Source organism: Triplophysa rosa, linkage group LG5 (genome assembly GCF_024868665.1).
Source record: "Triplophysa rosa linkage group LG5, Trosa_1v2, whole genome shotgun sequence".
Classification (NCBI taxonomy): Eukaryota; Metazoa; Chordata; class Actinopteri; order Cypriniformes; family Nemacheilidae; genus Triplophysa; species Triplophysa rosa.
Window position 1 is genome coordinate 15,153,734 of NC_079894.1, and position 22,629 is coordinate 15,176,362.

At 40.7% G+C, this 22,629-nt stretch overlaps 2 protein-coding genes across 2 annotated transcripts in view; one reads left to right on the forward strand and one right to left on the reverse strand.

Annotated features, from left to right (window-relative positions):
* Nucleotides 1–2,335, reverse strand: part of pigk (phosphatidylinositol glycan anchor biosynthesis, class K) — a 33,907-nt gene extending 31,572 nt beyond the window's left edge. Inside the window, exons 1-4 of the mRNA XM_057334752.1 lie at nt 2,174–2,335; nt 1,007–1,060; nt 554–645; nt 84–219 (exon numbers count right to left, since the gene is read on the reverse strand). Coding sequence (XP_057190735.1) covers nt 84–219; nt 554–645; nt 1,007–1,060; nt 2,174–2,257 — 366 coding nt within the window. The 5' untranslated portion in view covers nt 2,258–2,335. The remainder of the gene's footprint in view (nt 1–83; nt 220–553; nt 646–1,006; nt 1,061–2,173) is intronic.
* A 1,087-nt stretch (nt 2,336–3,422) lies between these two features.
* The window catches only part of ak5 (adenylate kinase 5), a 74,884-nt gene continuing 55,677 nt past the window's right edge, over nt 3,423–22,629 (forward strand). Inside the window, exons 1-5 of the mRNA XM_057334751.1 lie at nt 3,423–3,801; nt 4,789–4,975; nt 6,270–6,437; nt 6,752–6,924; nt 10,138–10,251. Coding sequence (XP_057190734.1) covers nt 3,742–3,801; nt 4,789–4,975; nt 6,270–6,437; nt 6,752–6,924; nt 10,138–10,251 — 702 coding nt within the window. The 5' untranslated portion in view covers nt 3,423–3,741. The remainder of the gene's footprint in view (nt 3,802–4,788; nt 4,976–6,269; nt 6,438–6,751; nt 6,925–10,137; nt 10,252–22,629) is intronic.

A 22,629-nucleotide genomic window follows, 5' to 3' on the forward strand; every position in this document is an offset into this window, starting at 1 on the left:
GCCCTCCTGTCTCATCCAGCTAAAAAGAATAGACTGGCTTGGGTGATATTATTGTAAAATCAAGCCGGGCAATAGCAGCTCACCTCGTAGCCACGGTAATCCACTTCCACGTCATCTCCATACACATTGAGCTCCATGTTTTTATGGCTGAACACGGTGGCTGGTTTGGGGTTTCTATAGTTACAGGCCATATCATCGGCCAGCATCAGCACGATGTGACTGGGGAAAGCAGAGCAAACAAAACTAATTAGAGCAGACGGGAAGATGGCAGGAGATTTCGCTGTGGTTAGAGACACCAGCACGATCTGGACACAAATATCACCGCCTCTGGAGAACACAAAGTAACTAACAGCAAAACAGTGTGTAAAAGACTATTAAAATAACGTGTCATTATAATGAGAAACCCAGGAGGTAAAAATAGTTAAATAATTATATACAAACAGACTTGTCCAATTATACTGGTTCAATAGGACAGTTTGAACCAATTAAGCTGTGCTGTTACAGTTTCCTAGTGTCTACAGACATGAGAATAATTGACTGTGTTTAAATGTACCTGTCTGGAATACCCAGTCTTTTAACACTCCTGTACACTGACAGAGTGTTTGCCACATGACGATAATTGAACCAGAACCTAGATGTGCAGACCTAAACATAAACATGATTATGGGGTTAAAAAACAATATGAGAAAAAAAGGCCATGTTATCCTTAAAAAGTGGAAAAAGTACAATAATTACATTTTCATAAAAGAGTTATCTATATAACTAAATATTGCTATATCGCTAGTTTAATGTCTCTCATATCACTTTGTGGTCTCTTTTTATGTGATAAAAAAATTTAAGTTGATATTTTATGTAACTTTATTTATTCACTTGAAGCACAGCTGTGTAATAAGCATAATGACTTTCTGACTACTATATTCCTTACATAGTGTAATGTTTAAAAAGAAAGGAACATGTACACATTCATTGATACACACACACTAAGATTCCTTATAATTTAACTTACCAGGACTGCCCAGTTGTTGGTATGGCCACTGCTGAAAAACTCACTAGCTTTGGTCTAGAAAACAATCACAATGAAACAGCGCTATTAGGAATGTACTACTAACAAATGAACAGGACTAAACATTCAAAGTGAATTTAAAACTTAAATTTAAAACAATGTCAACAATATGAACAAACAATGCAGTATGTTTGTTGACGGCTCACAACACATTTCATTTAACATTTGCTCATTCTTTCAAAGAGATGAACACGTTTCCATTGTCTAAAGTCTGCCAGTGAGATGACAAAGAAATGACAGCTTGTGTGTTTTGTCGTCATCTGAACAGGAACATGTCAGCCAAGATAATAGCAAAAAACACAAGGTAAATGAAACGTTCAATGAAAAACACTAAATAAAGCATGTGATCCACAAAAAAAACCCTGTCAAACTAGGGTAGCAGCTTACATGTTTTAAGGTGCACCCAAGGACAATGCTGATTTGTTATTATGTCAAATATGAAATCAACTACTTTTTAACCATTTAAACTATAAAATAGAATATAAAACAAATCATAATAAAGCTGGTATGAAACAAAATCAACATTTAAAAACTAGGCATGACCTTATCAAATGTTTTCACGATCATCTTTGGTCATGGTATATGGTATAATTATCACGATTTTTGAATTTTTATTTAAAAAATTTCAGTGTTGTCCTTTTTGACAGCAGACCTTTACAGTTTGGGAAACACAAACATTACATTTTTAAACATAAAAAATCTTTATAATTACAACAAACAATTGCAAAATACAAAAGAACATAACTGTAAAGAATAATAATGACAAACAATCAGAACATTGTCGACCAGTATTTTTTTCTGACCTGTTTTAACAGAAATATTTTAAAATGTCAGGAGTTAATTAAACTGGACAACCAAATCCATGCTTTTATTATGCTCAAGTCACTGTCGTTTGTCTGTTGCATTCATACTGGAAGACGGTGGCACGTAAAAGAAACTGTACACAATATTGTTCATTATCATGATATGTTGCATTACTATTTTTTTAACAAGCTTTTAATCAGTCTTCCATGAGCTGGGACTGACCCTGCTCTCTATGCTTCACTTCTTCACGTACAATGAATCACAAATACTCTTAACACTACAGCAGACATAAATGAAGACACTTACCTCAACATTATTACTGTGTGCTAGGGGCATGGAGATAAGCAAACATGTAAGTGTACATATTGCCATTAAATAGTAATTATCCATTTTGGTTGTCACTGTTTAAGTGACGGGTAATGTTTGCAGGCAGGAACCACCAAACTTCCGGTTTGCGGAACATCTCATCTTTCAAAATAAAAGTCACAGTGTACAAGGCAAATACTTTACATGAAAATATATCAATGCTGAACAGAAATGGTAAATATTAGAAACGTTTACATATATTGTTGCTTATTAATATACAATATTTTTAATTGTTTATTTATTATTTATCAATTAGCATTTACGACATTAATCCGTCTTTGTACGTTTTAGTTGATCTACTTATAATTTTAGTTCAGTGCATACTAGTCAAGTCACCACTGACTAAGGTCCTCTAAAAGTCCCACTGGTCATAGCCTTCCCTTTGGGCCTTGGTTTATAAGTATTTCTTATCTGGTTTTTAAATAACACAAGCATCACACAAAAATGACAAACATTTGCAATATGTAAACCTTTGTCACCTTTAAACCAGCCAGATGCATTTCCGTAACATTGCAAAAAGGATTATTGATTAAAAAATAAAATCCGTCTGTTCATAACCGAGACACTGCATCAATCACTGCCCCCTCAGACAAATCTCATCTCACATGACAGATATTTAAAAATATGACACAGAAACCTTGTTTGATTTACATAATAATGTGTTTTAGAGCATATAAGCAGGCACTGATTTTAAGACATGGAAAAAAATGCCACGGGGCTTGGATTTTGAACATAGTAAATTTCATAAATATTTCCATTAATCTTAGTAAAAATAGGCTAATGATGGTGGGGGTGTATTTGGGGGCTCCCATGCCACTATCAAAATCCAGGAATATTTGGTGTCTGTGTGACCCTATGTGACTGCTGTAGTAGTCCGATGAAATCAGGAACGTCATCATGTCCTTATAAGACCCAGCAATACATTTTCTGAATTGTGCATATGTTACTAAAACAGATTGAAGCCTACATACCACTGTTTTACGGGTGCCTTCCTAAAATACCAAATGTCTAGAGATCAAGTATTAGCCCTAATAATAATGCTATAACAATAAAATAATAGTAATGACACAAAATAGCATAGTATGACAATAATAAAACGATACAATTAGTTTCAATTTGTTTAATTGTTTTGTCTTCAAGAAAATGATAAATCTAGTAGTGTTTTGTCTTGGTATTTGCACCGCATCTCGCTTCAGTCGTAAGGGCGCGCAACATCAGCTGGTCAAATACGCGGACTTGAATCACTCCATCTGTGAGCTGGCAGCATGCAGGTGTATCGTACTGTGTCGGTGGGTTTCAAAGACTGAAGTGAGAGACTAAAACCAAGACTAAGGGAGAGGTTTGTACATGCACAGCGATTTACCGAGAGTGTCGCTTTATCCGTTCAGTAGACACTTGGAGAATGCGTTAAGATCGGAACAACAACACGGATTCGTGAAACTGCTCTGTTTTATAAAGAGAAGAGACAATTTCAAGGCAACACTGTTGATAGTTTTCTGAAAACAGATATGAACACCAACGATGCGAAGGAATATCTCTCCAGAAGAGAGATACCACAACTGTTTGAGGTGAGCATTTGTGTGGGAACTTTTGCATTGATGAACACTGGAAAGAATTTGTTTTTATATCACAGGCTAGCAAAAATATCATTAATAAGTTTCTTGCATAGAAAAAAACACTGCTAATTCTTTGATATTTAGGAAAGTCACTCTATCCAATTCCTTAAATAGGACAATCAGTATGGTTTTGATTTGATATTACTGGTAACAGCAAGATCAAATGATTAGTTGGTGATTGATAATTTAATCGTAATGATTAATTGAAACATTTATCTAAGCTATTGAATCGTCTATTGAATTGAAGCTCTGACAGTACTGTACTGTTACATTGCATTAGGATATATATATATATATGATATTATACATGTAGATGGTTATTAGGCTATGGTGTTTATAGTTGTCGGGTGTGCGTGAAGATCCATCGTGTGTGTCAACATCACTGATCGCCTGTTGTTGTTTATTATGTGAGCGTTGATGTCAGAAACAGTTATGCTTGTAGATGTCCTAAATAATAACAGTGTATAACGGCTTATTAATTGTATTATTAAAATGAACAATTACAGTAGAATGTTGCTGTAAGCTACTATTATTGTATTATTACTGCCGTTTTGTGAAAAGTATAACGCAGGAGTCAAAACTTCTTTGATGTTGTCCTATTAAAGCATTTATCAAGTAAGCAAAACAAACCTTTTTTAGAGAGTTTGGTCTTCTTGAGTATTCTGTTACTAAACTGTATAAAGATGGTGACGATTTACATTGATTGTATATTACCAAACAGTTATTTATACAATAATAATTATAATACTTGCATGTCAAATAGGATAGACTTTAGCCTTAGGCCTGTACAAAGTGGATTTATCATGTGTCCAAAAATAAGTCAAATAATATCATCTAAATACACAGACAACATACTTACAAAGATAATAATGGATAAATACAATACCTTATATAAATTTGGGTTATCTTCCCTGATGTTCTCGTTACTTTTTTTCCTAGAGTCTGCTTACTGGTTTGATGTACTACCGACCAGATGACCCCATAGATTATCTTGAGACCTGTCTTAAGAAGGTGAGGGAGCTGGGTGGAACTGATAAAGTTCGATGGGACACATTCGTTGGGCAGGAAAAGAAGTCTTTACCGCCACTCAACGGTGGGCAATCACGACGATCATTTTTCCGAAACGGTGAGTTGAGAAAACAGTAGGGATGAGGTGTAGTCATCGGCCAATGGAACTTGAAGTAAATTGAAGGCAACAATAAAATTCATGCAAAACAGAAATGCTACAAGCTGGTGTTTTGTTGTATAATACACAGCAGGCTCATTATTCATTATTCCGATCTTGTTAGACCATGACTGTCATCAGTAGGGGTTTTTCTGTCTTTTTTTGGCTACACAAAAAGCAAATGAATGCAGTCAGATTACACAGTCAGATTGTCCACTAAACAAAACATCTTCTTCTAATTATAAATAATAAGAATCAGAGATAAAATGCCAATTCACCCACAAATCTGCTGTCAGGTGCTACAGAGGTGTGTGAGGTACAGATTGAAATGTGATTAAAAAAAGAAAACCTTGCTAGACATTCTTAACATTAGGACAATGTTCAGTCATTAAACATTGAACAAGACGTGAGCATTATTAAACAAGCTGTGAGCGGCCGTGCAGACTCATTGTAGGTCCGGCGAAGTGCAATTTTAGGCTGCGCACAAAAGCTTAAAATCTACAAAGTAGGCAAACGTCCACTCAGGAAGCAGCAGCATTAGCTTACCTCTACATCATCTTATGAAACAGCTAGATCATATAAGTATGTTTGTCTTTCAGACTGTAATTTCAGACTGAGCGCAAGTCTCATTCACCAATGAGTTCAGAGTGCGTGTGGCGTGTAAATAAAGTGCCTTTTCATATATTTCTGAACTTGGACGGCTGTTTAAAGCTGTTGACAGTTATTAAAGGTGTAAAGCGCTATTTTCAACGAGCAAATGACACCACACCGCGTCTGTGTTATAAACTACGAATAAACTCTAGCTCGTGTTAAAATCAATCAAACACGCACCTCTCTCGTGATCTGGCAGATTAATCCTTTTGGAATAATGCCCAAATACAATTTTGTAATGGTTTTAATGCAAAAAGCCAATGGTTCACAATGGTATTTTAATGGAAACCATTCATTTCTGTGATGGTTTCTTTTGGGTTTCTTTTGTTTTTATAAGCAGGGTTGTTACATTTATAATCTGATCTGTCATATTCAGGTATTTGTTGCTTCTTTATATATAGTTTATACTATATCTAACATATTTTACACATTATCTTCTCTATCCTCAATGTACAGTATGGGGGGGGGGCAGTTCTTTAAATGGGTTTACAGGGGGGCGCATCCATGAAAAGGTTGAGAACCTAGAGATACCTGTCAAAGGTGGTCAAAGATGAGGATCAGGTGCTCTCATGACTAACTTAAGTATTTGCATTAATTCATATAGTGCTCCCAGACAGCCCCAACTTCCCATATCGGAGATACGAGCGCCTCCCACCCATTAACCAGTTCTCCATTGAGAGTGACTCAGACCTGTCTGAGACAGCAGAGCTCATAGAGGAGTATGAAGTGTTTGACCCCTCTAGACCAAGACCCAAAGTCATCCTCATCATAGGTAAGCCCAACGTCTGAGATCTTTTCTCACAAATCCGAATTCACAGCCATTTGTGTTAGAAAGAACAAGACTGGTTTTTATGTGCCAGTTTAAATGTTTTGTGATCCAATCATCCATCTCTGATTTCATTCTTTTGGGCTTTTGTACTTTTGATTTCTATTGTTGTGGTCAGCCAGTATTGGCAGATGCATGTATATATGTACAGTTACAGTATATGTATGCGGGTGTTGTTTGCGTGATTGCATAGCTGTGTCTCACAGGTACAAAGGTTCAAACGTTCATGTTCAAACTTCAGCCACCTTCTTCCCAAACAGGCGGTCCAGGCAGTGGTAAAGGTACACAGTGTCTGAAGATCGCTGAGCGCTATGGCTTTGAATACGTGTCGGTGGGAGAGCTCCTGAGGAAGAAGATGATCCATAATGCCACCAGTAACAGGAAGTGGAGTCTGATTGCCAGAATCATCACTAATGGGGAACTGGCACCACAGGTATGTAGTTCAGTGTTATTTAAAGGTTTAATCTTCAGAATGCATGTAACTGAATTTTTCAATTGATAGTGCTGTATGTTACATGTTACAGTATAAAAATGTTATGTCTGCGGTCAATAGTTGGTAATTTCTTAAAGGAGTAATGTGGAGATTTTAGCGACATCAAGTGGTGAGGTTCGGAATTACAACCAATGGCTCACTCGCACCCCTCGCACCTCCCTTTCGAAGCACTACGGTGGCTGACACAGGACAAAGATGTTGTCACATGCTGAAGGAGATAACATATTCTTCGCTCTGTAGAGATGTTTGTCCGTTTAGGGATACTGTAGAAACAATATAGCGAATTCCATGTAAGGGAACCCACGGTGTATGTCGATAAAAATAGCTCATTCTAAGGTAACAAAAACATAATGCTTCATTATGTGAGGTCTTTATACACCTCCGAAGACAGTTTTGAATATTATATTGCATTTCTGTCAGAAGATCCTCCAAAAACGTACACACTGGACCTTTAACATCAATGTAACAAACAAATATGTTAAACTGTGTCATGAATGTTGAAACACAAATTGAAAAGTGCGTAAGCAGGTGTGATGAATCCTTTTGATAAGCCCTGCTATTTTTTCTTTTAAAAATGACTCATTTTGGTTTCTCAAATCTATGTGAACACAATTCTAATACTCACACAAAAGACTACAGTATTTTAATGTTGTGGAAAAAGTCCAGAAATAGCTCTTCATTTCATACTTTGAGAATAAAGTAGCTGCGCTTGAAGTGACAGGCTATGTTTGAATATATTTTTTCAGTCTGTTTCCAGACTTAACCATAATTAAAGCTACCAAATTCCCTGCCTATAACAATGTGCTTACACACCCCTTTCCTGCATATTAGCTTTCCGATTTAAGAGCTGAGCGTAGAAGCATGGGGTTGGAAATGAGGGCATCATAGTTTAGGCAGGAGGTTTTAAAGAGAAGCAGAAGATAAGACCTCCTGCTGGGTGTTGCTTTCCTAATGCACTTCTGAAAAATGCTTTGTAAGTTTTAAAAGTAGGCCATCTATCTGCAAAGGTTATTGACTAGAGGATAAAATGACCAACCCAAGTCATTTAATCCTTAGCTGCATTAAATGTCCCATAATACAGAGACGCGGGTCAAGTTCAGCCTCCTGATACTGCCAGAGAAATAAAAGACACTTTCTTCTAACGATTTACTGGATTAGGGAGACAAAGGAGACTGTTTTTAGACTTTAAAGGAAAGATATGGGTCAAGAAGTCTTGGTGTTGTAAAATATGCTTGTACTACAGACATACCGATTCATCTAATTGGGGTTATGCACTGCAAAAATGAAAAAATGAATTACTGAGTATTTTTGTCTTCCAGGATCAATATCTAAAGATTTTGTCAAAATTAAGTAAATTTATGCTTAAAACAAGACAAAATGTAATTTATACGTTTTTTGTACATTTATTTTTAAGCTAAGTTACCTCATTGGTGGATTTTTTTCTTGTTTTAAGCATTATCTCAATTAACTTTATTATTTTTTTAGAAAGCAAGACTTAAAGGTGGAATAGACGATTTGGTAAGATGCTAACTTTAGCCTGCTAGCACTGAAATCATGATCCCACCCTCCATGCGAATCGCCGTCCAAAGCCACGCCTCCTCCAATACACATGAACGCGAACAAACCAGAAGGTCTTGGATCAATTCCAATGAAATCATGCCTCATTCACCAGTGAGAACATGTTACAGTACAAAGTAAGTAACATTACTACAATAGCGAAAACCGCTACCATAAAAAACAGCTTTAAAATGGGATTAGATGCAGCATAGTTCCCGTTAGACGCTGGGTAATGATGTAATGCATAAAGGTCCACAAACTACATAAGCAACATAATCAAAACCCATCAAAATCGAATCATAACATGTACCTGCCTGTCCAGAAGTTACCATGGCATCATCTTTGAAACCCTTGACTCCCGTAACGTTAGTTGCTCCAAGTGTGGAAAAGCAACACTGAGGGACAACACATTCCTACTATAGTCAATTGTGGCCAAGAACTGTTTGGTTACAAGCATTCTTCCAAATATATTTCTCTGTGTTCATCAGAACAAAGAAATTTAAACAGATTTGGAACAACTCGAGGGTGAGTGAAAGAATACAGAATTTTTATTTTTGGGTGAACTGTCCCTTAGGTCATTTTGCTTCTTCATGTATCTTTATTTGGGAAAACAAGAGCAAACAGTATGAAATTCAGAATTTTTTGCAGTGAGAGAAATGTTCCTTGCTTTTGAACTGAACGTTTCTCTTTAGTCCAAAAAATCTATTTATTTAGAATAGGCTGCATAAATGACTTTGTCCAAAATTCTATGATTTTTCATTTTTTGTCGGACTGACACACTTGGACATATGACTATTCTTGCCTTATAGTGTTTGCAACTGTGTTTCATACAAATCTGTAAAGCAGGTTGTTGGATCCAGATATGGTGCAAACAATGTTTTGGAATGTGAAGTTTTGCATGTGGAAGAATGTATGTGTTTTCGAGGAGGGTCTTCATCATAAACTTGTACTCTGCACTTTAACATTGCAAGGGTTGCTTCATGTAGTGGTAAAATGGAAAAGACAGAATTTGGTTGTACAAATTACATTCCAAACCAGGCGACAATGGTGACTGATGTAAGAGTTATTTTTAGAGCAGTCTTTTACTGTCTGTTGCAAAAGATGCCATCCACATCATTAGATTTGCTACGCCTGAACATTTTCCACCCCCAATGCCTTTAGTTGTCCTGCATTCCTCAATGACAGTAAAATAATCCCAGTAAAAACATAATATTTTTGGAATTAACAATATAATTTAATTTAAATGCATACCGTATTTAATCTTTTTAATGCATGAATGTGTTGTAAATTTCTCCTTTACATTGAATGTTTGCCTTAAAGCTCAGCTAATCTAAAACAATTTCATCCAAACTAATTTAATGGGATTCAACATACTGTACAGTGTAGCCCGGAATCACAAAGCACATTTGCTGTTTACTGTAGATACTCAACATATGAGAAGCAAATTGCATACAGAAACAGGGTTTATAATAGGTGCATATTTAAGGGTGCACACTCATCTGAAATTGAAGTAATCTGAATGTCCAAGATGAGTATTCCTGAATTTGTGAATAGAGTACATGATTTTCACCTGAGTGTATTCATTCATCCCATTAGGAAACAACAATCACTGAAATCAAGCAGAAGATCATGAAGATTCCAGACGCCAGTGGTATAGTCATAGACGGCTTCCCTCGAGATGTGGGACAGGCACTTTCTTTTGAGGACCAGGTGAGTGATTTTATTATTGCCGTTGCTATGACAGACTCTATTATTACTGCTCGCACTTTAGGCTAGGGATTTGACCTGAAGTATTATTAAACTTGGTCATATCTAAAAATCGGAAAATCATAAAAATTGGGCACGGTCTCTTTTGACTTTCACCTACTGTAGAAAACGCTCAGAGCACCATAACAACTGTATAGCAACATGCTCAGAATCATTCAGAACACCATAGCAACAAGTAACACGCATCATTTTACAAAGTCAAGCATCTACTCTACTGTAGTTGAGAACTTCAATGGTCCTATTGACGTGACCATAGTCATTTTTATTCCTACTATAGAAAGTAAATGGGGAAAAAGTTTTGGGTGAACTATTCCTTTAAAAGGTCTTTAAAAGTCTCTCAAGTTGTGTGTATAGATAAGTGTGAATGGCAGGCTACCATTCATGAAGATTAGTTGCTAAAGACCTGTCAATTCTGTCCAGACTGCAACCTACAATTGCACAAGTGATCACAGAAGCGTTAGTTAACAAGCGAACTTTTGCGATCGTGTTTGGGCTCGGGTGTAATTATGTTTAAAAGCAAGGCAGGGCTGAAAACGCAATATAAAATGTCAGATTTGGCATGGCTAATGGACCAGATTCTCACGGCTGAGTGAATAATTACGTAAGTGGATAATACAGTTGTCAAGGCAGGGCTGTCGATACTGTGTTTACACTACTAAACTGTTCATCAGCATTTTAAAGGCGAGTTGGAGAAGGCATATGGAAAAATGCTTGATGGGCTTAGTAGTTTAACTTTTTAAACAAAAAATGTCTAGTGTGCATTAAAGGTCTTTTTCAGGCGTTATCGATATTTATTCCTTGACAAAACCGTGAGACTATTCTGCAAACCTGCAATGGGAGAATTTAAGTCTGGAACAAAGATTTAAACCTTGTTGATTCAGACCTGCATGAATTGCCTGACCAGAAAGCTCAAGTCAGAACTCAATCCAATACATGAAACTCTTTTAAACAGAAAAATCTTGACAGCCCTCATGTGAAATATAATTAAAACATTGCCTGTGACAGGTTTATATTAAAGGTGCAGTGAACTGGCTGTTTTTATTGTTTATGTCTATTGTCTGATGTCTACGTATGATGTTCGCGTGGTTTTTACATTCGAAAACATCAAAATCAATAAGTAATAGGCTATTTTCTAACCTGGTTTTGAGGCCGGCTGGAGAAACGCTCGGTTTTTAGGGGCGGGCCGCATAGAAGACTTGGAAGTAAACGCCCACTGCTATGATTGGATAGCAGCTTGCGTAGTTGACTTAGTTGGAAGTTTCAGTACTGTCATGCGCGAACCAGTGGGCAGGGCTAGAGAAGTAGGTGTTGATATTCTTCTGTGGAGGCAGTGTTCAACCTATCTATAGATAGGTGCATTATTCCAGAACCTGCCGTTCGCTGAGCCTGTTGTCAATAACAGTTGTTATTTCAGTAACAAGGGCGTTTTCAGGTCTGACACTTACAGGATGTTCGCTTGAATACGATTCCCTCTTATATAACAAAAGCTTGGGTTCAAATTGTGGTCTTAATTCACAGCCCCTTTAATGCTGTAAAGACAATAATCGCACTCGCATATCGCCAGCGTTTTTCGTGACGTTTTTCGGCTTTCATACCCAAACGATTTTCCGAGTGATGAGCCGAGTGAATGTGCAAATTCACTCCCTGACATAAATGGCGCTTAATGAAATACAGAAAAACCCTGGTACACAAGGTGATTGACCGTTGATGACTTGATGACCGCTCATCTGCAAATTATATCTTATGTGCCTTTATGTCTCATCATGACTAATTTGCTGTCTCTTTCTTCAGATTCTCAGTATGTTCATTATCATGTCTACCTCACACCTCATCCCTAGCTCTTCCAAATTAACCTTTACGTTTTACATAAACGTAAGACTGAGATTTTAAAATGACAGAAGTGTGCAACTCTAAATCTCACATATTGCATACATCATCTTCATCTGCATACACGAGCAGTAAATTGTAAAGAGAAGCAAGACACAGATACACCGCCATCTTTCCTCGGCTGTGTCTGTCCCTCCCTAACGCTTCTTCTGTGCCTTCTATTTCACACCAATTATCTAAGAGGTGCTTTAACGTAGGCAGACAGCTGCGAGGATCACGCTTTTTGCAGCCAGAAAACATTTAAATGTGTGTGTTCTGAGCCACCCTTATATGGCTGTCATTGTATTACCAATGTTTACCACATTACAAAAGACTTTCGCCTCAGTAGCCTGCCAAACATTATTTCTTACATAATTCTTTATTTTGTTGTTTGTAACCTTTCACCAGTGATGATGAGTGACTTCAATTCAGTCTAACAGACAGTTGCCAATGTGTCACGTAGATAACCAAATATCAAAGCAAGTGGGATCTGCAAATGATGCCGCACCTTTTCTCAGAACTGCTTTTTTGCTTTTTAGGGACACTGCATGTAGTGAGTTTCTTATATACATTAAAAAGCATCTGAGGAGCTGATAAAATCAGGCAGTCGCCAGTTACCGTGGCCGGTGGGCCAATAAGTTAATTTTCCACCTTGTTTACAAGATGCTAGCTCAGATATGGCATGTTCTGTATATGATGCCCGGCTTTACTGTTAGAATAATTAGTTTACTTTCCTGGGTGCTGGCTGTGGCACCCAGAATCAGGAGCAGCATCCCTTGTGCACCCTTCTTCTCTCCTCCTTTGTCGTTCCGGGGTGCCGGCACAATCAGTGAGTGGATGTGTGAGTGAAGAACTGCCAAAAACACAGATTTTTTTCTGATAGACTGCAACTCGGAATGCTTCTGGAAGAGCCTATAGCACTCATGCAGCATAGCAGTAGTGGAGCGTTCAAGTCTGTCTGTCTTTGTGCTTTTCATATAGCATGTGCTTTGCTGTTTTTAATTCCAACAGGGAGATCATTTTCAATGGATAATTGTCACCTGATTAACCTAGCACATTTAAAAATAATTTTTATGCACTTTTTTAAAAAACAAACACAAAAAGGTTTAGGAAAGTTTTTCTCTCCATAATTCAAATCTAAAATCTTTTGCATATTTTACTTCATGTTTGCATTGGAAATAAATGAATAACCATGACACGATGATAGTTGGTTTCCTATACACCATAGATGGTTTCAGCAGTAACAAAATAAACAAATGTTACGTGGCCCAAACTTAACTTCCGGTAGACTTCCGCAAAGAGTCAATAACTGTTGAGTAGTTTTATTTTAATTTAATACAATTAATGTACAATAAAATATTAATATAAATGAATATTAATATAATTAAATATAAAATACATTGTTATATTAAGTCAATGCATCCGATAAATGGTCTATATAATAAGTTATGGCATAATATTTTTTTAATAACATGTTACATTTGTGCTATTCCAATGTACTGTAATAATTTTTTATCAGATCAGGTAGAAAGTCTCTTTAGGTTTAGATCTGCCCATATTCACATATGGTGCACCGAAATACATCACAAAAGAAATTGGCATTGTTTTTCAAAGACAGTAATACACAAAGCACACTTCACTAAGCACATTAAAGAGAAAAGAAAACCTTTATTTTTTCATTACTTCCTTTTATGCCACTGGAACTGATATGGAACAGTGGCAATGGAGGCTGAGAGATTAGTTCAAAATGAATGAAGCCACTGGATATAATAAAGCCAGATTAAAGAAGGAGACAATAAATTTACGAATACTGGCGATGATGTGAATAACAATGCGCATGTGTATGTGTGTGGTGTGTGTGTGCGTGTGTGTGTGCGTGTGTGCGTGTGTGTGTGTGCGTGCGTGCGTGCGTGCGTGCGTGTGTGTGTGTGTGTGTGGAAGGAAAAAGGTTTGAACAGGCCTTAGACTGTTTTTGACAGTCTTTATTGAGTGACCAGGCAACCAATAATAGTGCCACCATAGCCAACGTCACTAACCGAATTAGCTTTGACTCTCACAGAATAGTAATGAGCAGCATTGAGGGGATTTAAAACCCAATTATGAGGCAAGAGCAAAATGAGTGGGGATCAGAACACAGCTTTAACGGCGATCATTATAGGATTACAAAATACCTCTAGTGTGATTACACCGTCTCCCCAGCCTGTTCAAGTGTCAACTAAATATTATTCCAGAATGTCATGGTGGAGAAAGTCTGACTCTGTGAAATGTGTGTTGAGTGGTACAGGAGAGTGACTGGAGGAGGACGGAGGATCTCTAGAGATCAGAGAGCGAGTTTTACACACTACACAACTCATACAAGCTGGTATCTGTTACATTAACCCTCCCAAACCACCTGTACACCTGCTGCAAGTGAGATTTTAACCGATTTCAGTCGGCATGGACAGCAGGCTCTCACTAAATCCTTGGTGTTTCGAGTCTGACGTCATCACGCAACAGTGTTTTTGGCGATTTTAACAATCATAGGTAGTTTAGATGGTTAGAGTAAGGTTAGGGTTAGGGTGTGGATTAGGGTAAAGGTTTCGTAAGACTTGAAACACCAAGGATTTAGTCAAAACCAACAAGCCACGCCCACGGATCTGACTCGAAACACCAAGGATTTAGTTTGAGCCTGGAAAGCAGGCACGCTAACAATGAGGCTAGGCTATTGATTTTAAAGGGATAGTTTATCCAGAAATGAAAATTCTGTCATCATTCACTCCCCCTCTTGTCATTTCAAACCTGTAGGACTTCTTTCTTATGCATAACACAGAAGAAGATACTTTAAAGAATGTATAACCAAGCAACAGTGGGACCCACTGACTTTCACTGGTTTTGTGTCCATTCAATTGAAGTGAATGGGTACCGCCATTGTTCGGTTAACAACATTATTCAAAATATCTCCTTTTTGGGTTCTGCACAAGAAAGAAAGTCATACAGGTTTGAAATGAAAAGAGGGTGAATAAATGATGACAGAATTTTTATTTTTGGGTAAACTTTTAATATCGGTCTCCAGACTGAACACTGAGCTAAGAGATAACATTGACCCAATTACTTGACTAACACAGTGACACTGGACAGCAGGGCCTTACTGTTGACTTTGTTGTTGTTAGTGGCCTTTACTGTCAAATGAATAAAAATGTGCTCTATTTTGACACTAAAGGGGCTTTGCTAATATGGCGTAATAAGCCTAAGGTTGTTGGATGAGTTGTTGTCTGAATGAGGTTGGCATGTAGCACAGTGGTTTGACAGAGGATGCTGACAGTAATGCTTTAAATCGGCTTACTCAAAGTGATACTTCACCCAAAAACCTATTTACACACCTTCATGTCATTCCAACCCAGTATGAGAATGAGAATGAGCTTTATTGGCCAAGTATGTTTCCACATACGAGGAATTTGTTATAGTGACAGAAGCTCCACAGTGCAACAGAAAGACAGCAACAGGACAGAACACAGATGAATAATAATAATAATAATAATATACAATAATGTAGAAACAGGCAATGTACAAAACAGCAAAAACACAATATACAATATAGACAATTATGTATGTACAGGTCTGATATGTGCAAATTTGGTGAATAAATAATGTAAAATAGAGTTGTGTGTTCCGCATTTAATGTCAAGTGTTCATAAGATGGATTGCCTGAGGGAAGAAACTGTTCCTGTGTCTGGTCGTTCTGGTGCTCAGTGCTCTGTAGCGTCGACCAGACGGTAACTGTTCAAAAAGGGAGTGTGCTGGGTGTGAGGGGTCCAGAGTGATTTTACCAGCCCTTTTGCTCATTCTGGATGAGTACAGTTCTTGGAGAGTGGGCATGGTTGTACCAATGATACGCTCAGCAGTCCGGACTACCCTCCGTAGTCTTCTGAGATAAGATTTGGTAGCTGAGCTGAACCAGACAGTTATAGAAGTGCAGAGGATGGATTCGATGATGGCAGAGTAGAACTGTTTCAGCAACTCCTGTGGCAGGTTGAACTTCCTCAGCTGGCGAAGGAAGTACAGCCTCTGCTGGGCCTTTTTAACAATAGAGTCAATGTGAGTGTCCCACTTCAGATCCTGAGAAATTGTGGTGCCCAGGAATCTGAATGACTCCACTGCAGTCATAGTGCTGTTCATTATGGTGAGTTTGGGGAGAACAGGGGGCTTTCTCCTGAAGTCCACGATCATCTCTACAGTTTTAAGCGTGTTAAGCTCCAGGTTGTTAAGACTGCACCAGACAGCCAGCTCCTTGACCACCTGTCTGTAAGCAGACTCGTCACTGTCCTGAATGAGGCCGATCAGTGTGGTGTCGTCTGCAAACTTCAGGAGCTTGACAGAGTGGTCTTTAGATGTGCAATCATTCGTGTAAAGGGAGAAGAGCAGTTGGGAGAGAACACAGCCCTGAGGAGCTCCAGTGCTGATGGTGCAGGTGTTGGATTTGAATTTACCAAGCTTTACTAACTGCTGCCTGTCTGTCAAGAAGCTGTTGATCCACTGACAGACAGAGGTGGGACGGAGAGCTGTGCCAGTTTATTCTGAAGGGTGTCCGTGATGATGGTGTTAAAAGCGGAGCTGAAGTCTGTCATGGCTCTGCCTCACTTAGTCATGTTTTTCTTGGTTCTGTGGCAGAGCCATGACAAAGCCTTTGGTTATGTGTGGAGAGAAACGTATTATTGTCCTTTTGACAATAATATGCGTTCTCTCCAGTGTCTCGTCATTGGCCCCGCCCCTCTCGTTTCGTGTATTGCCTCCCTGCCGTGTCTAATGTTTCCCACCTGCCCTGTGTCATTATCCCTCGTTTGTCTTACCTTTAAAATACCCTCGTGTTCATTGTCCTGGGCTCGTTCGTTGTGGTTGTGTGCGTTTGATGTACCATGCACCTTGTTCATATTCTCGTGTTGTTGCCCGTGTGCCTGTTCAATTGCCTTGTCCGTGAACTGTGAGTGTTGTGTTTTAGCCTTAGTTACCCTGCCGTGTTTTTTTGTAAGACGTTGTGTTGTGCCTTGTTTTGTTTACCTTTTGCCCCCATGTGGGAAGTCTTTGTTTTTTGTTTTATAGTTTAGTTCGTCTTGTTAGACACCCCCTCGTGGGTATTTTCTTTTGTTCAGTGGTTGTCCTGTGTAATGAAATATAATTTAACCCCTTCATGCCTGCCTGCAATTGGGTTCTTCCTCCACGAATCGTGACATAACGAACGAGCCATCGCTGAACCCAGCAGGCGGCACAATGGATGTCCTCCGATCTCGCCAGGCTCACCTCCTTTGTAGCATCCATCAGGGTGAGGCTGACATGGTGGAGTACACCGAGAGGTTCCTGGAGGCTGCAGAGGATATGGTTTTTGGTGAGGCGGAGCTAACGGTGAATTACAACGGTGGCCTAAACGATCCGATCTCGCGGGCGGAGATGAGGTTGCTGAGGCCGCTGCGCTTCGAGAATGTGGTCAGATATGCCATTAACCGGTCGGAGCCAGGGGTCTCAGTTCACTCCAAGTCTCCGTCCCCGTTGGTCACGATCCCGGAGGATCATGCCATGCAGATCGGAATCGTGGGCATCACCTCACCGTCCGCCTCACTCCCTGCAGCCTCTCCCCCACCAGTCAGCCTTCGAGGCAGGCAAGGAAGGAGGGAGTCCTGGAGTCCCTCGTCGGAGGCGTCCAACCCGGAGCCAGCTGCGCCCATCACCTCATCCCTTCAGCCTCAAAGGCTGAAGAAGAAAAGGCAACAGAGAGGGGCACGCAGTCCAGTGCTGCCGGCATCCAGTCCGGTGCAGCCGGCGTCCAGTCCGATGCAGCCGGTGTCCAGTCCGGTGCAGCCGGCGTCCAATCCGGTGATCCAGCCGGCATCCAGTCCGGTGATCCAGCCGGCGTCCAGTCCGGTATCCAGTCCGGGTTCCAGTCTGGTGTCCAGTCCGGTTTCCAGTCCGATGTCCAGTCCGGTGCAGCCGATGCCCAGTCCGGTGTCCAGTCCGGTGCAGCAGCCGGCCTTCCAGCCGGTGCACCAGCCGGCGTCAAGCCCTGTCCAGCCGGCCTTCCAGCCGGCGTCAAGCCCTGTCCAGCCGGCCTTCCAGCCGGCGTCAAGCCCTGTCCAGCCGGCCTTCCAGCCGGCGTCAAGCCCTGTCCATCCGGCCTTCCAGCCGGGTCCCAGCCTTGTCCCGCCGACGCTCAAGTCGGCGGTCCCCCCAGGACTTCCCCCACAGAATTCCCCAGGACTCCGCGCCCTCGAGCGCAGCCGGGGATTAAAACTGTTTCCCCTATGAACCCTTGTTTTGCCCCACCCCCCCCATGTTTGTTATTTTTATTGTCCCATCCCAATCCTGTTATTATTTTGTCATGTCTGCCCTTGATTGGTCTGTCACCCAGTCTGTCTTGTCTCGTCCGTCTACCCCTTGGTGAGCACCTGGAGGTGCTCATTAAAGGGGGGGCTTCTGTCATGGCTCTGCCTCACTTAGTCATGTTTTTCTTGGTCCTGTGGCAGAGCCATAACAAAGCCTTTGGTTATGTGTGGAGAGAAACGTATTATTGTCCTTTTGACAATAATATGCGTTCTCTCCAGTGTCTTGTCATTGGCCCCACCCCTCTCGTTTCCTGTATTGTTTCCCGGCCGTGTTTTATTTACCCTCATCTGCCCTGTGTCGTTATCCTTCATTTGTCTTCCCTATTTAATGCCCTCATGTTTCTTTGTCTTGTGCTGTTGGATTACATTTGTTGTGCTTACCTGTTTTGACGTCTGCATTACGTTCCATGTGCTCCATGTTCGCTGTGTCCTGTGTTCCTGTTTGCCGTGTAAATCCCCTGTCTTAGTAAGTGTTTAGTTTAGCCTTTGTCAAGTATTGTCTAGTTTAGTGTTTAGTTAGCCTAGGTCCTGTTGTTCGTTTATTATTTTGTTACCTTTTCGTTTACCCCCTCGTGGGTGTTTTGTTTCTTGTTTTCGTGTTAAATAAAGTCTTGTTTGTTAACCTCTTCATTGCCTGCCTGCATCTGGGTTCTTCTTCCACCACGATCCGTGACAGAAGTCCACAAACAGGATCCTCGCGTAGGTCCCTGGTCTGTCCAGATGCTGAAGGATGAAGTGCAGTCCCATGTTGACAGCATCATCCACAGACCTGTTTGCTCTGTAGGCAAACTGCATGGGGTCCAGTAAGGGACCAGTGATGTCCTTCAGATAGGCCAAAACCAGTCTTTCAAATGATTTCATGGCCACAGACGTTAGAGCCACAGGTCTGTAGTCATTAAGTCCAGTCATTTTGGGTTTCTTTGGGACTGGGATGATGGTGGAGCGTTTGAAGCATGAGGGGACTTTGCACAGCTCCAGTGATCTGTTGAAGATCTGTGTGAAGATGGGGGCCAGCTGGTCATCACATATTTTTAGGCAGGCTGGTGACACACCGTCTGGGCCTGGTGCTTTCCTTCTTTTGTTCTTTCTGAAGACCTGGCGCACATCTTCTTCAGTGATCTGAATTGTAGGTGTGGGAGAGAGGGGGCTTACTGAAGGTGTGAATGGTTGTGTGGAGAGGTGTTCAGGACGGGTGTGGGGTGTTTTTCAAACCGGCAATAAAACTTGTTCAAGTCGTCAGCTAGTTGTTGGTTCTCCAAAGTGCTGGGGGATGGTGTCTTGTAACTGGTGATATCTTTCAGACCTTTCCACACTGAAGCAGGATCACTGGAAGAGAATTTGTTCCTTAAGTTGACAGAATAATTCCTCTTTGCCCCTCTGATCTCCTTTTCCAGTGTGAATTTGGCCTGTTTATACAAGACTTTGTCCCCTTTCCTGTAAGCATCTTCTTTGGCCTGACGGAGCTGTCTGAGTTTTGCTGTGAACCACGGTTTGTCGTTGTTGTAAGTTAGATAAGACTTGGTAGGGATGCACATATCCTCACAGAAACTGATATATGAAGTTACAGTTTCTGTCAGCTTGTCTAGATCGGTGGCAACAGCTTCAAAAACAGTCCAATCAGTGAGATAGAAACAGGCTTGTAAATCCTGCTCTGTTTCAATAGTCCATCTTTTAACAGTTCTTAATACAGGTTTTGCAGATTTAAGTTTCTGCCTGTAGGACGGGATAAGATGAACCAAACAGTGATCAGAGAGTCCTAAAGCTGCTCGTGGAACAGAGTGATATGCATCCTTTATTGCTGTGTAACAGTGATCCAATATATTACTGTCTCTGGTGGGACATGTGATGTGCTGTCTGTATTTTGGCAGTTCGCGGGAGAGATTTGCTTTATTAAAGTCCCCGAGAATAATTAAAACAGAGTCCGGGTGTTGTTGTTCTATGTCTGTGATCTGATCAGCGAGTTTCTGTAAAGCTGAACTCACGTGCGCTTGCGGAGGAATGTAAACACTCACGAGAATGAACGAACAGAACTCCCGCGGAGAGTAGAACTGCTTGCAGTTAATGAAGAGTGTTTCTAGATCTGAACAGCACATCTTCTTTAACACGGTTACATCTGTACACCACCTCTCATTGATGTAAAAGCACGTCCCGCCACCGCGCGATTTCCCCGTTGATTCCGCGTCGCGATCTGCTCTGATCAGCTGGAAGTTAGGAAGTTGTAACGCGCTGTCTGCAATGGCGCCGTTCAGCCAGGTTTCCGTGAGGGCAGCAGAGTTAGAAAAGTCCTTGTTAAACCGGGAAAGCAGAAGGAGTTCGTCCGTTTTGTTGGGTAGAGAGCGGAGATTCGCCAGATGGATGCTAGGCAACGTCATTCGAAATTCAATTCAATTCAATTTTATTTATATAGCGCTTTTCACAATGTGCATTGTTCCAAAGCAGCTTTACAGGAGCAAATAAGAAAAACACAGAAAGGTAAAACACAGCACAGTGCATGGTGTTTATAGACCAAGCAAGATCATTATAATAAATAATATCTAATAAATAAATGAATAAATAAATAAATGCAGTCTCCCGGTGAGCAAGCCAACACTGCACTGCTCTGCTGTGGCGAGGAACCCAAACTCCAATGATGAATAATGGAGAAAAAAAAACCTCGGGAGAAACCAGGCTCAGCCGGGAGGGCCAGATCTCCTCTGACGTGTCATAGCTGCATCAGTGACCCCGACCAAAGCCACCGAGCAACGTCCACGAAGAACAGGGAGAGCCCACGAGCCGCGACCCAGGAAGCCCCACCCGCCGAAACCGTGCAGGTCCAACCCGGTCCATTCCGCGATCAACAACAGACAACAGAGGAACAACCAGGGAAAAGTAGTAATGGCATAATTAACTTTATTCCTCTGTTGTCCGACATCGACCACAAAACAAGACCAACCAGACCAGACCCACACAGTCCCAACAAATGAAACGCCCCGAACCACAACCAACAAGCCCCCCCACTCCCACAACACCCACCCAGCTACCTCCAATCAAAGTCACTGAGTGCAGCCATAACTTCAAACTGCTGTCATGTGATGAAGTTTAGCATTAAATACCAAGTATTGTAAATTTAGCATTTATGTGACAGGTAGTCCGTCTTTGCTCTCGGTTGGGGATGGAATTGTCTGAGCTGGGCCGGCCAGATGGTCGCCTTTTTCTTGGGTGGTGATGGAATTGCCTTGGATGGAGCTGGGATGGTCAGTCAGTCCACAGGTTCTCGCAGGAGGATGGTACGGGATTTTCCGATGTAGCTGGCGTAATCTCTAGTTGTGGATGGGCATATGACGTTCATCTGGGCCTGGCGGAATCTCTCCCTACCTCGGGATGGGCATCCCGAGGCGAGGGCAGAAAGAGAATAATTAGCGTAGCTGCTGTTCATTAGCTATGTGTTAGTGAATGCTTGGCTGAAAAGATGTGTCTTTAATCTAGATTTAAATTGGGAGAGTGTGTCTGACCCTCGAATAGTATCGGGGAGGCTATTCCAGAGTTTAGGTGCTACGTATGAGAAAGCTCTACCCCCTTTGGTGGATTTAGTTATTCTAGGTGTTATCAAAAGTCTGGAGTTTTGAGATCTTAGAGAGCGTGATGGGTTGTAGTGTGGTAGAAGCTCTGTTATGTAGGTAGGGGCTAAACCGTTTAAGGCTTTATAAGTAATTAAAAGAACTTTAAAGACTTGCTGCTTTTAGTGCCTTTTTATAACAGTTTGCACTCTCTTTCCACGCAATTTTAAAGACCTCTAATTGGGTTTGTTTCCATTTGCGCTCCAGTTTACGTGTTTCTCTTTTAAGGGCGCGAGTGGTGCTATTGTACCATGGTGCTGCGTTTTTCTCATTAATCTTTTTTGACTTCATAGGTGCGACAGCTTCTAATGTATTAGAGAAAATAGTACCCAATTTGCTGGTCATGTCATCGAGCGATTCTGTATTTATTGGTATGGTTATTAAAGGAGTCAGATCTGGCAAGCTCTTTGCGAAACTATCTTTAGTAGTCGAGGTAATTGTTCTACCCTGTCGATAACGAGTTAAACGGCTGATTTCTGCAGTGCGCAGTGTACATGTTATAAGATAGT